A 14,527-nucleotide genomic window follows, 5' to 3' on the forward strand; every position below is an offset into this window, starting at 1 on the left:
CACTGAAGCGGTCTCAAGTGATGTCTTGCCCATGGTACAACCTCGATACAGGTGACCAGAGTCCCCAAGAGCTTTGACAGGAAGGAGAGTCTCGGAAACCTCTGACCGGAGAGCTCCCGTAAAAGCCCTCTGATGGAAGACCGCCTCTCTGGGGATAGGAACACCATGCCCAAGCTCGTATCTATGGTAGTCCCCAAATGAGCCAGCCGCGTCGTAGGCGTCAAATGGCTCTTTTCCCAGTTCACTGTGAAGCCATGTATTTCGAGGGTCTAAATAGTCAAGCGCAGGTCTCGATAGGCCGCTTCTCTTGTCTTTGCCAATATAAGGATGTCGTCGAGATACGCCATGATGCGTACCGAATGGTGTCGTAAGGAAGCCGTGAGAACGTCCAAGAGCTTTGTGAACGTTCTCGGCGCTGACGAGAGTCCAAAGGGCATTGCCCTGTATTGAAAATGTGTCCCGCCCAGACTGAACCGAAGGAATCGTCTGTGTGGTGGGAAAATGGGCATGTGAAGGTAGGCCTCTCTGAGGTCTATGGATGTTAAGAAGTCCCTGTGCCGTATAGATGCGAGGATGGACCTGAGGGAGTGCATCTTGAACCTACTGTATTTCACGAAGAGGTTCAAGTGGCGCAGGTTCAGAATCAGCCTGACCCCTCCGGAGGCCTTGGGAACGAGGAAAATTGCTGAGTAAAATCCTTTGCCCCGCTCCTCCGGAGGGACCTCCTCTATGGCCCCTATGTCCAGAAGATGAGAGACCTCTCGATACAAAAGGACCCTCTTCTGAGCGTCTGAGGGAACCCAGCATGGAATGAAGCGATGAGGAGGTAAGGACAGGAACTCGATCCTCAATCCCTCTGCTACCGTGGCCATCGCCCAAGCGTCTGAAGAGGTTGTAGCCCAGGGACTGGCGAAGTGGGCTAGTCTGCCCCCCAAAGGGACTGTGGTGAGAGAGTCATTTATTCTTTCGGAAGCCCCGATTAGCCCCTCTGAAGGGCCGGCGTCCCTGGTAGGACTTGTTTCGGTCCTGTGGACCTGACCTGTCCGACCGGAAGGACCCTTGATTGAAGGAGCCCTGGAAGAAAGGCCTCGACGCCTGGGTGGTGCTCGAGGAGGGCTCTGTGCGAAAGGGCTGGCGTCTCTGGTATGGGGCAAACCGTCTATCCTGCCTCCTGGACCTGGGCATGACCTTCTTCTTATCTTTGTCCTCGACTAATACGTCATCGAGGACCTCCCCAAAAAGTTTTGTACCCTTAAATGGGGCTGAGGCCCCATCCGCCTGCCAGCTGCGTAACCATATTAAACAGCGGGATGACACTGACGAAGCCATAGCCCTGGCGGCAAACTTGGCAGCATTAGCTGTCGCGTCAGCGGAAAATTCGGTGGCTGCCAGGAGTTTATTAAGATCCTGGCGGAGGCGGGCATCCTCGGGGTCGACCCGTGACTGGATCTCCTTAATCCAAAGCAGGGTTGCCCTGTTAAAAAAAGAGGCCACAGAGGCGGCCCGTATGGCCCAGGCCGCCATCTGATGAGTTTTACGTACAATGTTCTCGGCCCTCTTGTCCTCGGCCTTTAGACCCTCCTGAGATTCAGAAGGGACCAGGGCATTGGAAACCAAACTGGTAACCGGTTTGTCCACCGTCGGGAAAGCCAGCAAGTCCTCCATCTGCTGGTCAAACGAGTAGAACTTGCGGTCCAGGTTAGAAGGACCCTGAGCAGTCGCTGGGTTCTCCCAAGGTCGCTGAATGGTTTCCAAGAACAGATGCGAGGAAGGAATGTTCACAGTTTCTTGTTTCGGAAGGACAAACAGTCCCCCTGTATTTTGGACCGTAGCAGTCTCATCCGGTTGGCCACTCTCCCCTGCCTGTTCTATGGTCAGTTTGGCCTTGTTCAGCAAGACCTTGAACAGGGAGGACTTAAAGAGACCTGCAAAGACAGGTTGTTCCGGTGGCTGGTCATCCCCCGATAGGTCATCCTCCCGGTCGCTGAAATCCTCTCTGGGAGAGTAGTCCTCCTCCATCGCCTCGGATACTGAATGTGAGGCTGGAGCCGTCCAGGGATCCCTCAATCTGCGCGAGGGTTGTCCCACAGGTGCCTGAAACTGCTGTGCCCCGGTGTCAACCCCTTGGGAAAACGTCTTCGCGATCAGATCCTGAAGATTTTGGGGCATGTTCTGCCAGACCTCCTGCGAGCTGCGTAGCCCTGCTGCCGTTGGAGTGAAGGTGGAAGACTGCGCATGGCCATACTGAGGAGGCACATAGGCCTGAGATGGGAAGGCACCAGGCCACATGTAATGCTGTCTCCCCACGTTGATCATCTCCGGGGGGGGTAGGTTGCTGTGGTCGTTCAGGGGACCAGTCCTTCTCAGAGGCCGAACCTGCAACCCCTGTGGCAATCAGGGGGAGGCTGGCGCAGGTATGGGGCCCAATGGCCTAGATGACAGCGAAGACTGCTTTTGAGTGGCCTCCAGCTGCTTCTCAAGGGCTTTTATCCTTTTCTCAGCCTCCCTGAGAGATGAGCTCTGGGAGGTTTTTGCCCTCTGGTTCTTTTCCTTAGGGGTACTGGGCCTAGGAACGGTACTGGCTTCTTCCCCCACACGGGCCGGTGTTTCTGCCATAATCACCCTTAAAGCTACACTCACGATCTGCTACCAAGGAGATTGCAGGAACGAGCAGTAATCTCTCACACAATTCTCCAGGGAAAGGCCAACGGCTAATCGTCTGAGACTGAAGAAAATGACAGTTGACAGCCCAAGGCCTATTGCGCCTGCGTGGCACTAGGCAGAATAGGGCTCCAGGCAGGGCCGGCCCCCATAGAGACCCACTGGCCCTGTGCGCCGATTGGTCGTCCTCCACCCACGCCTGTGTTGCCGTGGCAACCATCATGGCGTCCTGTCAGCGGCCCTGGCCCTGACTTGAGGGTAGACCTTGCTGCCCAATTAGGAAGGTTGGCGGGAACTCCTCCCCCTTCCTAGCCTGCCGCCAAAAAACTGGCCCAGTGTGGCCTGTTAACCGCTTATTCGTCAGCAGTCTCTTGCGGAGGCACTGAGAAACGGGCGGGAACTCCTCCTCCGCTCCGCCAATCGCTCCCCCCCCAAAATGGTGCCCGTCCATGCCGGCTATCCTCTGAGGTAAACGGCCCGTTTTTCCCAGCTTGGCTGCGGCGGGGAGGGTGGTGGTGGTTAGAGGGGCTCTCCGGGGGGTTCCTGAGGCTCTCGGACTCTTCCTCTTCTTGCGGCATATCCGTCATGGAGGGCAGGCCCCCCATGGCGTCAGCCGACTGCCAAGCCCACCGGGCGCTGCCGCGGAGGCCAGCAACCCGGGCGCTCCTCTCAGGTCCCCTACGAGGGGCCTCCGCTCAGAGGAGCTGCAGCCTAGTGGGTTAAACCCGCGGAGGGTATTAACCCACGCTGCTGAAAAAACCGAAGCCTCCCCCAGTGCCTGAAAGAGAAGATAGAAAAGAGAAAAATTAGTACAAGAAAACAACTTTAATATTTAATAAACAACATACTGTAAAAATCCCCATTAAAACAAAGTTTAACAGGAGAGGAAAACTCTAAGTCCCATTCTGCGACTGAGTTTTTTAGACTGGAGGGCTAGGAGGGGCGGTGCCTGACTAATATCTAAATATTTAAATTAAACTCAGTCCCAGCCAATCAGGCTGAGAATAACCCATCCTGGACTCTCCTTGCAAGTGCATTGGAGAATGAAACTAACTGCAAGGAGGCAAATTGCTGGGGGAGAGACACAGATTTTTATTTTCTGCTGAACTGGTTGCTAGGAGGTAAGACAATAACTACAAATGCCTATAAAAGGTTCCAATAATTAGCCTTATATTTTAAAGACTACTTTATTGTTGTTCCAGGCAACAAAATGAAGAAGCTTTTTTAAAATCAATGCTTCATCTGAAGAGGCCCAGTGCTACTGTGTCTTCTTGTAGATAGCAGGCAATAATGTCTACTTCCAGAAAGCCACATCAATTTTAACAGCATTTGTACAAGTATAGTCTGAAATGTAGCAGTGTCCTGTTTTAGTATTGAAATAAGGCAGCTGAGAAACCCTGACTGTCATGTTTGGAGTAGATCTATTTAAATAATTGGGAGGAGTTATTGTGACTATATTTAAGAAAACTTGCTGGCATTAATATACTGCCATAATGTACATTTCTCCAATTCTTTGCGATTTCTATGGATTAGGCACACATGCACAGAAATACACAGCAAACATGGTGTATCATCTGTCCTGTTTGCTATTTGCTGGGAGGCAGAGGCAGAATTTCCCCCCTTGTTTTCCTCCCCCAAAACTAAGGTGCGTCTTATACTCCGAAAAATACGGTAAATATCCACACACAAAATAACCCAGAGCACATTAGAGAGAAGCACCCCACACTCTCAGGACGAGTCCAAAAGTTCGGAAGACAGAAACTCCTGGTTCCACTGACCGACCCGAATTGGACATTATCTGCGACATTATCATGGGGCATCGTCCGTTCTGAATGTTTCCATCCAGCTTCTAGAAAAGAACAGCATTTTATGATCCCATTTGCAAAATGCACTCCTTTGCCTTTTTATTTCTACAGGAAAACCAGTCTACATCTCCCTGCCACATTTCCTGGAGGCAAATCCAAGAGTATATAAATATGTGAAGGGGTTGGAGCCAAATAAGGAAGAACACAGCATCTTTCTGGATGTGGAACCTGTAAGCTGAGTGCAAATCTATCTATATAAAAGCCAAATAGCATTCACTCATCACAAAATCTCCACAAATGTAAAGTCTTCAAACTTGAAATTTGGCACGTATCTTCTTCTTGGCTTCTAGGTGCTTGCTAAAAAAGGATTTTTCAAAATGACCATCAGATCATTAGTATTTCTTATACAGTATTATATTAACATGATCTGATGCTAAGGAGTCAGATGTTCGACTCCCCCTCCCCATCTGAAAAGAACTCTATTCCAACTGCCAGTTGCCTTATATTAATATGCTCTGATGCTAACGAGTTAGACGTTCTACTCCCCCTCCCCACGTAAAAAGAAGTCTGTTCCAACTGCCAGTTGCCTTATATTAAGACATTCTAATGCTAAGGAGATAAATGTTCTACTCCCCCCCTCCCCATCTGAAAAGAACTCTGTTCCAACTGCCAGTTGCCATATATTAAGATACTCTGAGGCTAAGGAGTTACACATTCTACATAAATTTTCATGCTTTAAGTGTTAAGCCTGATCAGAACTACTCATTAATTTTAAAACTTTTACTGTCAATTTATCAAGCCCGATGAGATAGGTTTCGTAGCGAAGCATGTATATCCATCTACTAGTTAGACCCATAAAGGAGACTATTTATAGCATTTTAATGTTGCTAATCCTTGATCGTTGCAACCAGTTGGCAAAATTCAAAGTATTTGTTTGTTTTTTTCAGATCACAGGATTTACCTTGGCCTTTGCCAAAAGGTTGCAGGTGAACTTTTTGGTGAAACCAAATGCACAAATAACGTAAGTCTCAGCTGTGTTTTTATTTTTTTCCATCGGGGAAAGGTTGGCCAACTGATTGCTGGGATGCTTATCAGGGGAAGTGGCTTATGGGCAATGGCATCTCCCCGCAGGCGTGTAAATCTGCAAAATGGCAGGCCAGTTGAGAGAAGGATCGGGGGTGGGGGAATGCAACACTATAGCAAGGTTCCAATATTTGATGGGCTGACCCAAAGAAGAGGAGGGGGTCAATGTATTATTGTCCAAAGCACTTGATGGCAAGACAAGAAACAATGTATGGAAACTAATTAAGGAGAGAAACAACCTGAATTTAAGGAGAAATTTCATGACAGTGAGGACAATTCACACCAGAACAGCTTGCTAGTAGAAGTTGTGGTTGCTCCATCACTGGGGGCTTTTAAGAAAGAGATTGGACATCCATTTGTCTGAATTGGTCTAGGGTCCTCTTCTTGAGCAGGGGGTTGGACTAGAAGACCTCCAAGGTCCCTTCCAGCTCTATTGGTTGGTTGATTGGTTGATTGGTTGGTTGGTTGGTTGGTTGGTTGGTTGGTTGGTTGGTTGGTTGTCATCCACATGCTACAAAAAATAGAACTCAAAACAAACCAAAAATGCAGTAGCCATTTTCTGCTCTCTCTAAAAAAAAGCTAGCCAAAACAGAGCTGTTTCTAATGTTTTTCTTTCTTTCTTTTCTTTCTTTTCTTTCTCTCTCTCTCTCTCTCTCTTTCTTTTTTCTTTCTTTATTTTCTGCAGAGCACTACAAAAAGTCCAACATCGTTTTTATTTCCCTGTTTTGTGGCTGAATGAGGTTAGTAGGTTCGAGTTGGCATTGTTCCTTTTTTTTTAAGTTTGACTCTTCAAAATACACCTGGGATCCCCGTGGATCGAATCAAGTAAATAAATAAAAAATCAGCAAAGAAAGTCTGGCAATGATCACCAGGGAGGGCCAAAGAGAAGAACGGTTACAGAGAGTTTGGGTCTGGCCAGTCTAGAAAAAAGAAGAAGCAGGGTACACGATAGCAGTCTTCCAGTATTTGAGGGTATGCTACAAAGAAGAGGAAGGGGTCAACTTATTCTCCAAAGCATCTGAAGGCAGGACAAGAAACAACGGATGGAAACGCATCAATGACTGAATTGCAATTTGGGGCATGAGAGGAGAGACATGTTGTTAAACACAGAGGGAATAATTTGCATTAATCATCACCATTATTTAATTTAAGGGGTGACTTGATTGAAGTGTATAAAATCATGCATGGGATAGAAAAGGTGGATAGAGAAAAATTCTTTTCTTTATCACACAATACTAGGATGAGGGGGCCCTCCCTAAAACTCACAGGTAAAAAAGCAAGGACAAATAAAGGGAAACATTTATTCACCCAGAGGGCCCTTGGTTGATGGAATTCCCTTCCAGAAGAGGTTGTGACAGATGTCAGCCTGGATAGCTTCAAGGCAGGTTTAGACAGACTCAGGGATGCTGAGTGTATCATAGATAGTTATTGAAAGGGATGTCCAAGTGCCGCCTCTATGTTGGTGGAGGCAGGCAGGGTTCCCCTGGGTCCCATTTGTTGGGGATCCAGGGAAAGGGAGGGGTTTGCCTTCTCTTTCTACTCAAGATCCCCATGGACAATTGTGGGCCACTGTGACACAGAATGCTGGACACGATGGGCTTTGGCCTGATTCAGCAGGGCTCTTATGTTCTTATGTTATGTTCTAATTACCCCAAAATCCCTCGCAAGGTGGACCTGGGCAATTGAATGGAGCTAGCAGAGTGTTTACTGGCCGTCTGCCTTTCCCTGTCACCAATGCAGAGTTTTGTTCAGCAGATAAATTCTCAGTGTGGCCAGAGAGATAAATATTTGCCTCTACCTAGGATTGAACTCACAGCCTCCTGATTGTGAGGCCTGAGCTCCATCTCTAGGCCACCGCATCACCTGGATTAATTGTATTAATAATCGCATTGCTGTATATTCAGGCTGTATTATCAGGCTGAAATGATGCTGAAAAATACTAATTTGTTTGTTTGTTTGTTTCCTTTCTCTTCCTTCCTTCCTTTCCTTCCTCCTTTCTCTTCCTTCTTTCCTTCCCCTTTTATTCCTTCCTCCTTTACTTTTTCCTTTCTTCCTTCCTTCCTTCCCCTTCCATCCCCTCCTTTCCATTCCATTCCATTCCATCCCATTCCTTCTTTCTTTCTTCCTTCCTTCCTTCCTTCCTCTTTCTTCTTACTTTCTTTTCCTTCTTCTTTTACTTCCTTCCTTCCCGTCCATTCTCTTCCTTCCTTTCTTTCTTTTCCTTTTTTCTTTCTTTTCCTTCTTTCCTTCCTTTTTTTTCTTTCTCCAGTCGGCTATCGTCAGTGATGAGAAAGCAGAATTTTTCCGATCCAAAGTGACCAACAAGGTCAAGTTGCTGCACTTCCTTCAATGGGCACTCATGATTGTTGGTTCTGTGATGTTCCTGGGATTCCTATTTGCTTTTTTCATTCGCAAAGGGGGGAATCCGAAATGAGTGAAGCCAGGTTTAGAATTTAATTAATCTGCTGGTCTGTAAGGCCTCTCTGTTCCACCAGATTCTATGGTTCCATGGGACCCTAAAAATTGTGTGTCGCGAGAAAAGAGGGAAAGAACAGGAAACATTCCAGATAAATGATAATATTCTATGTGAGCATCACACCCAGCCAGATTTTCAAAGTTTGTGAGTGATTGCGGAAGTTTGGAAAGACTGCAGTTGTGCAGGGCTAAGGTACTAGAGAAGGAAGGACAATAAAAAAAACTATTAAGTATTCAATAAATAGCACATAAATGTACTATCCCTACTGCACACACACACACACACACCTGCAGCAACCCATCACTGCATACAAGTCAAATAAGACTGCAAACATCAGTTCCTGTTTATAAACAGAGAAAGGAGAAAGATACCTACTGGTAAATAAATGAGTTGGATTAGAAAACCTCCAATATCCCTTCCAATCCTGTTTCACTTCTTTTCGTTTCATTTCTACGGTTCGGTTCTGTTGTTTTGTTCTATTCTAATGCTATATTTTATTATTCATTCTATTCTATTTTATTGCATTCTAATTCTACTGTTCTATTAATTCTATATTTTATTCTATTCCATTCTACTTCTATATTTTATTATCTATTTTATTCTATTACTCTATTCTAATTCTATTTTATTCTGTTCTATTCTATTCATTCCATATTTTATTATTCATTCTATTCCAATTCTATACTTTATTATTCATTGTATTGTATTCTATTACTCTATTCTAATTCTAATAATTCTAATTCTGTTCCCTCCTAAATAGGTATAGCATGCAGTATTCTTTTTCAAAAGTTAACCCTATCATCATAAAATAATATCTTGTGTTATTTTCATAATCATCACGGAAGCACAGTGTTTGAAAATACCCAGAATATTCATGAAAATCAAACATAATCTGAGAAAGACAAATTTTAATATATTGTCACTTGGACACTTCATTTTTTTTTGAACCTGATACGTGTTTGATGTCCATCCTTTTCTTGTGAATGTCTTTGACGCTCACGAATCCTGGCTTGTAATAATGGACTTGGGAACACAGTAGTTTCGATGACCCGGAACAGGAACCTAAAAAGAAATGAAATATTCAAGCAATCGGGGTTAAATTATACAGGAAGTCTTAGGATTATGACCACAATCGAGCCCCAATTCCATGTCGCTAAGCGAAAACATTTCCTAAGCGAGCTTTGCTCCGTTTTACAAGTTTTCTTGCCGACGTTTTAAGTGGACATCACACGGATAAAGTTAGCAACAGGTTCTCTGTGGGATTCGGTAAAATAACCAAGTGGCTAAATTTAGCATGTTTTGGCTTAACAAGGAAAGTCAAAAAAAGTCGTCACTTACGCCAGCAGCGTGCCTAACATCCCTGTCCTACTCTCCCCATTGATTTGTATTCATTTCCTTCGCTCATGCCCACATGTTCATGCCCACAATACAGCTCATCTGTCTGGAACCCCACCGCATTTCGGACATAAACACCCTAGAAAATGTCCAGAGATATTTTACCAGAAGAGCCCTCCACTCCTCCACTCGCAATAGAATACCCTATGCAACTAGGCTCACAATCCTCAGTTTAGAAACTTAGAACTATGTTGCTTTAAACCACGACCTAAGCATAGCCCATAAAATCATCTGCTACAATGTCCTTCCTGTCAACGACTACTTCAGCTTCAACCACAACAACACATGAGCACACAACGGATACAAATTTAATGTAAACCGCTCTAAACTTGACTGCAGGAAATACGACTTTAGTAACCGAGTAGTTGATGCATGGAACTCACTATCTGACTCTGTAGTATCATCACCAAACCCTCCCAAAACTTCACCCTTAGGCTATCCACTATTGACCTCACCCAATTCCTAAGAGGTCAGTAAGGGGTGTGCATAAGTGCACCAGCGTGCCTTCCGTCCCCTGTCCTAATGTTTCTCTCTTAGTAGTATCATGTATATAAACATTGTTATATCTTTGTATACCACCAATATGTACTTGACAAAAGAAACAAACAAACAAATAAATAAAATGACTATATTTATGCCTGGCTATCTTGTACATGTTTAACAAGCAAATCAATAAAATCAATCAATAAATAAATTTCTCACTTAGCAGCTTATGTTTTGGGCACAATTGTGGTCATCAATCAAGATCGCCTACACATTGCAGCGAAGGAGGGAGGATTTGAGATTTGCTAGAGGGAGGATTGTATAACAGGGTGTTTCATGCACTCCTTTACCCAACTCAGAAGTAAATGAAGGCAAGAATTCCATTTTCCCCATGCCAAATTCCCTGGAAAAAACTTTGAAAGTAAATTCTTGCTCCTCTCAACTAGATGAGAGATACAGCGTGAGGAAAAAGCAAGGTGGCAAATTTAGGGAGGTTAAAATTAATAAAGTACCTCGGAAGCAAAGCCAGGGTGATTGCAATCATGAAGTCTAAATAAAACGTTGGATTCTTTAATTGCCTCTGGATAATCCAGTACGGATTTGCTGGTGGGTTGCAGAGGACGCAGAAAGCTCCCAGAAGCCCAAGAACGAAGAAATAGGATAAGATGCTCCCGGCAAAAACAGAGAAATGTATAATAGTCTGAAACAAATTTTAAAAAAGAAGAAACAAAGAAGATTGACAGCAGAAAAAGACCTCCTGGTCCATCTAGTCTGCCCTTATACTATTTCTGTATTTTATTTTAGGATGGATCTATGTTTATCCCAGGCATGTTTAGATTCAGTGACTGTGGATTGACCAACCAAGCATCTACTACTCTTTCAGTCAAGTCATATTTTCTCATGTTGCTTCTGATCTTTTCCCCAGCTCACCTCAGATTGTGCTTCCTTGTTCTTGTGTTCACTTTCCTATTAAAAACACATCCCCCCTGAACCTTATTTAACCCTTTAACATATTTAAATGTTTCGATCATGTCCCTGCTTTTCTTTCTGTCCTCCAGATATACGGATTGAGTTTATTAAGTCTTTCCTGACAAGTTTTATACTTAACACCTTCCACCATTCTTGTAGCCCGTCTTTGGGCCCATTCAATTTTGTCAATATCTTTTTGTAGATGAGGTCTCCAGAACTGAACACAGTATTCCAAATGTGGTCTCACCAGCGCTCTATACAACGGGATCACAATCTCCCTCTTCCTGCTTGTTCTACCTCTAGCTATGCAGCCAAGCATCCTACTTGCTTTTCCTACCGCCCTACTACACTGTTCACCCATTTTGAGACTGTCAGAAATCTCTACCCCTAAATCCTTCTCTTCTGAAGTTTTTGCTAACACAGAACTGCCAATACAATACTCAGATTGAAGATTCCTTTTCCCCAAGTGCATTATTTTACATTTGGAAACATTAAAATGCAGGTTCCATTGCTTTGACCATTTATCTAGTAAACCTAAATCATTTGCCATATTACAGATGCCTTCGGAATATCAACCCTATTGCACACTTTAGAGTCATCCGCAAATAGGCAAACCTTTCCTACCAAACCTTCCCCTAACAGAATGTTACAAATTTTCATTCGATCAGATCTGCTTCTGTTTTCAGGTTGATAAGAGTTGGAAGGGACCTTGTAGGTCATCTAGTCCAATAGCAGGAGACGCTATGCCATTTTTGGAAGGGTTCATGCATGGAAGGATTGGCTGGGATTATTAATCTCAACTGATTAGGCATTCAGAGAGACTAATCGCTTTCCCAAATTCTCCCTTGAACTTCCTAGATACAATAACCAGGGGACCAGTTTGCCACCAGAAGTTGTGGGTGCTCCATCACTGGACGCTTTTAAGAAGAGATTGGACAACCATTCCTCTGAAATGGTCTAGGGTCTCCTGCTTGAGCAGGGGGTTGGACTAGAAGGCCTCCAAAGTCCCTTCTAGCTCCATTCTGATAGATAGATAGATAGATAGATAGATAGATAGATAGATAGATAGATAGATAGATAGATAGAAGAGAGAGAGAGAGAGATGGATAGATATTGTCTAGTAAAGTCTCCTGCTTGAGTAGGGGACTGAAGACCTCCAAAGTCCATTCCAGCTCTATTCTGATTGATTGATTGATTGATTGGTTCTCCTGCTTGAGTAGGGGGCTAGAGTAGAAGACCTCCAAAGTCCATTCCAGCTCTATTCTGAGTGATTGGTTGATTGATTGATTGATTGATTGATGGATTGATTGAAATGGTAGGGGGTTGGACTAGAAGACCTCCAAGGTCCCTTTTCAGTTCCATTCTGCATCTCCCTCAAGAAGCTAAGATTGCAAAATGAATGATTTTTTTTGTATTAGTGCTGCATCTATAGCAATGTACAATTCTAATCAGCATGTTTTAAGTTTGCTTATGTCCCACCGAGAAATAAATAGGTTTCCTTACCCGACATTGGAGTAAAAGTTAGAAATAAATGATTTTTGAGTGTTTTATAATAAACAGGGTTTTTTAAAAATCCCATAATGAAAGGCTGCCAAGACAATTTCTCTTAACAAGATATAAATATGTGACAGCTTTATGACCTGTCTCTCAGGTACTGGAATTTGTCTTCAAATGACAATTAATATTAAGTGCCATGAAAGGGAATTTTATTTCCCTGTTTTAAATGTGGTCTAAAAACAGGTATTTTATTCAGAATAGACTTTAGAGTAGCTCGGTGCTTGTCAATTTTTTTAACTTTTACCCATCGTCGTTAGTTTATCAAAACTTAAAATAAAAAGAAAAATGAAAAGAATAGAAATACGTAAGATACTCACCACATTTTTGCTTTCAATCAGAAGATGCAGTAATATTATAAAGAGCATGATGGTATTCAAACGATTTCCAAAAGAATAGACATCTATATCGGAATCTTGTAATGTCTGCCAAGGAATCGTTGTATCGCCATCAAAAATAGATATTTTATCTTTTATATATTAAAAATGACACCCTGCAAATTGAGATCAGAACCGGGGTGGCGGAGTGATTAGAGTGCAGCACTGCAGGCTCCTTCAGCTGACTGCTAGCTATAGTTCAGCAGTTCAAATCCCACCACCAGCTCAAGGTTGACTCAGACTTCCATCCTTCCGAGATGGACCAAATAAGAACCCAGATTGTTGGGGGCAACAGGCTGATTCTGTAAACCGCTTAGAGAGGGCTGTAAAAGCACTATGAAATGGTTTATAAGTCTAAATACTATTGCTACTGCTATCATAGCATAGCGCAATATTAAACGAATTTGTTTATTTATTTAATGTATTTTATTTATTTAATTGGATTTGTATGCCGACCCTCTCCGAGGACTAACTTTAGAAGAACTAAAAGTCCCAAGCATGGTGGCAAAGATGAATTGAGCTTAAAAACTCATCTTTGCTGCCAGGCTTGGGACTTTTAGTTCTTCCCCCTGACAACTGAATACTTTAAGTATGATTGTTGAATGTTTGGTCGATAAGTTTTTCTTTTAATTGTTTTTAAATTGTAGTATTAATTGGATTTACATTATTGTTCTGTTTTTATGTATGCTGAGAGCTGCCCCGAGTCCTCAGAGAGATGCGGCATACAAATCCAATTAAATAAATAAAATAAATAAAATAAATAAATTTGTTTAATATTGCGCTATGCTATGATAGTAGCAGCAATAGCATTTAGACTTATAAACCGCTTCATAGTGCTTTTACAGCCCTCTCTAAGCGGTTTACAGAATCAGCCTCTTAAGCTCTTTCGGAAGGCAAGGAGGGTGGGGGCAGTGCGAATCTCTGGGGGGAGTTGGTTCTTTTTATACAAAATTTCCTAATGTTGATTCCAGCTCTAATGTTTCATACTAATAAACCTGTAAAATGAGTGTGCACTATTTAATATATATATATATAACTTTAATTCTGTTACTAACAAAATTATTGTTATGTGAGTTTTGCTCCATTTTATAGCCTTCCTTGCTAGTATTGTGAAGGGAATCACTGCCGATGTTCAATCAGTAACATTGTCGTTAAGTGAATCAGGTGAATCCCCATTGTCAGACGGTCGTAAGACTGAGACACTGTGACCATCATGAGTCTGAATTTGGATCAGGTGACTATGTGGGATGCTGCTACAATGGTGATCAGTGTGAAAACGTTCCTAAATCACTTTTTCAATGCCCGTCACTAAATGCAAGGTGGTAGCCGATTTTATAATAGAATGGAATAGAATTATTTATTGGCCAAGTGTGATTGGACATACAAGGAATTTGTATATACTTTAAAATACTTACGAAGTAGCAGATAAAAAAGCAAACCAGGCTTTGGTAAAATGCGTCCACCAAGTTCATTGCAAAGGCTATCCCCACATAGGGCTGAAAGAACAAAATAAAATAGAGAAAAAAACCAGGCTGCTTACATTTGAATCCTCAAATACAGCTCATCTGTCTGGAATCCACACCATATTTCAGACATAAACATCCTAGAAAATGTCTAAAGTTACTTTATGAGAAGAGCCCTCCACTCCTCCATTCGCAACAGAATCTCCTTCGCAACTAGACTCAAGTTTAGAAAGCTTAGAAATATGTCATCTTAAACCACGA

The 14,527-nt window shown here is 43.2% G+C and overlaps 2 protein-coding genes across 2 annotated transcripts in view; one reads left to right on the forward strand and one right to left on the reverse strand.

Annotated features, from left to right (window-relative positions):
- LOC139171156 (platelet glycoprotein 4-like) overlaps positions 1-10,114 on the forward strand; it is a 35,639-nt gene extending 25,525 nt beyond the window's left edge. The window contains exons 9-12 of the mRNA XM_070759044.1: positions 4,578-4,696; positions 5,414-5,487; positions 6,235-6,289; positions 7,819-10,114. Coding sequence (XP_070615145.1) covers positions 4,578-4,696; positions 5,414-5,487; positions 6,235-6,289; positions 7,819-7,983 — 413 coding nt within the window. The 3' untranslated portion in view covers positions 7,984-10,114. The remainder of the gene's footprint in view (positions 1-4,577; positions 4,697-5,413; positions 5,488-6,234; positions 6,290-7,818) is intronic.
- The window catches only part of ATP10D (ATPase phospholipid transporting 10D (putative)), a 37,678-nt gene continuing 32,108 nt past the window's right edge, over positions 8,958-14,527 (reverse strand). The window contains exons 20-23 of the mRNA XM_070759668.1: positions 14,219-14,299; positions 12,747-12,851; positions 10,416-10,603; positions 8,958-9,087 (exon numbers count right to left, since the gene is read on the reverse strand). Coding sequence (XP_070615769.1) covers positions 8,958-9,087; positions 10,416-10,603; positions 12,747-12,851; positions 14,219-14,299 — 504 coding nt within the window. The remainder of the gene's footprint in view (positions 9,088-10,415; positions 10,604-12,746; positions 12,852-14,218; positions 14,300-14,527) is intronic.

This window comes from Erythrolamprus reginae, chromosome 8 (genome assembly GCF_031021105.1).
Source record: "Erythrolamprus reginae isolate rEryReg1 chromosome 8, rEryReg1.hap1, whole genome shotgun sequence".
In the NCBI taxonomy this organism is placed as follows: Eukaryota; Metazoa; Chordata; class Lepidosauria; order Squamata; family Dipsadidae; genus Erythrolamprus; species Erythrolamprus reginae.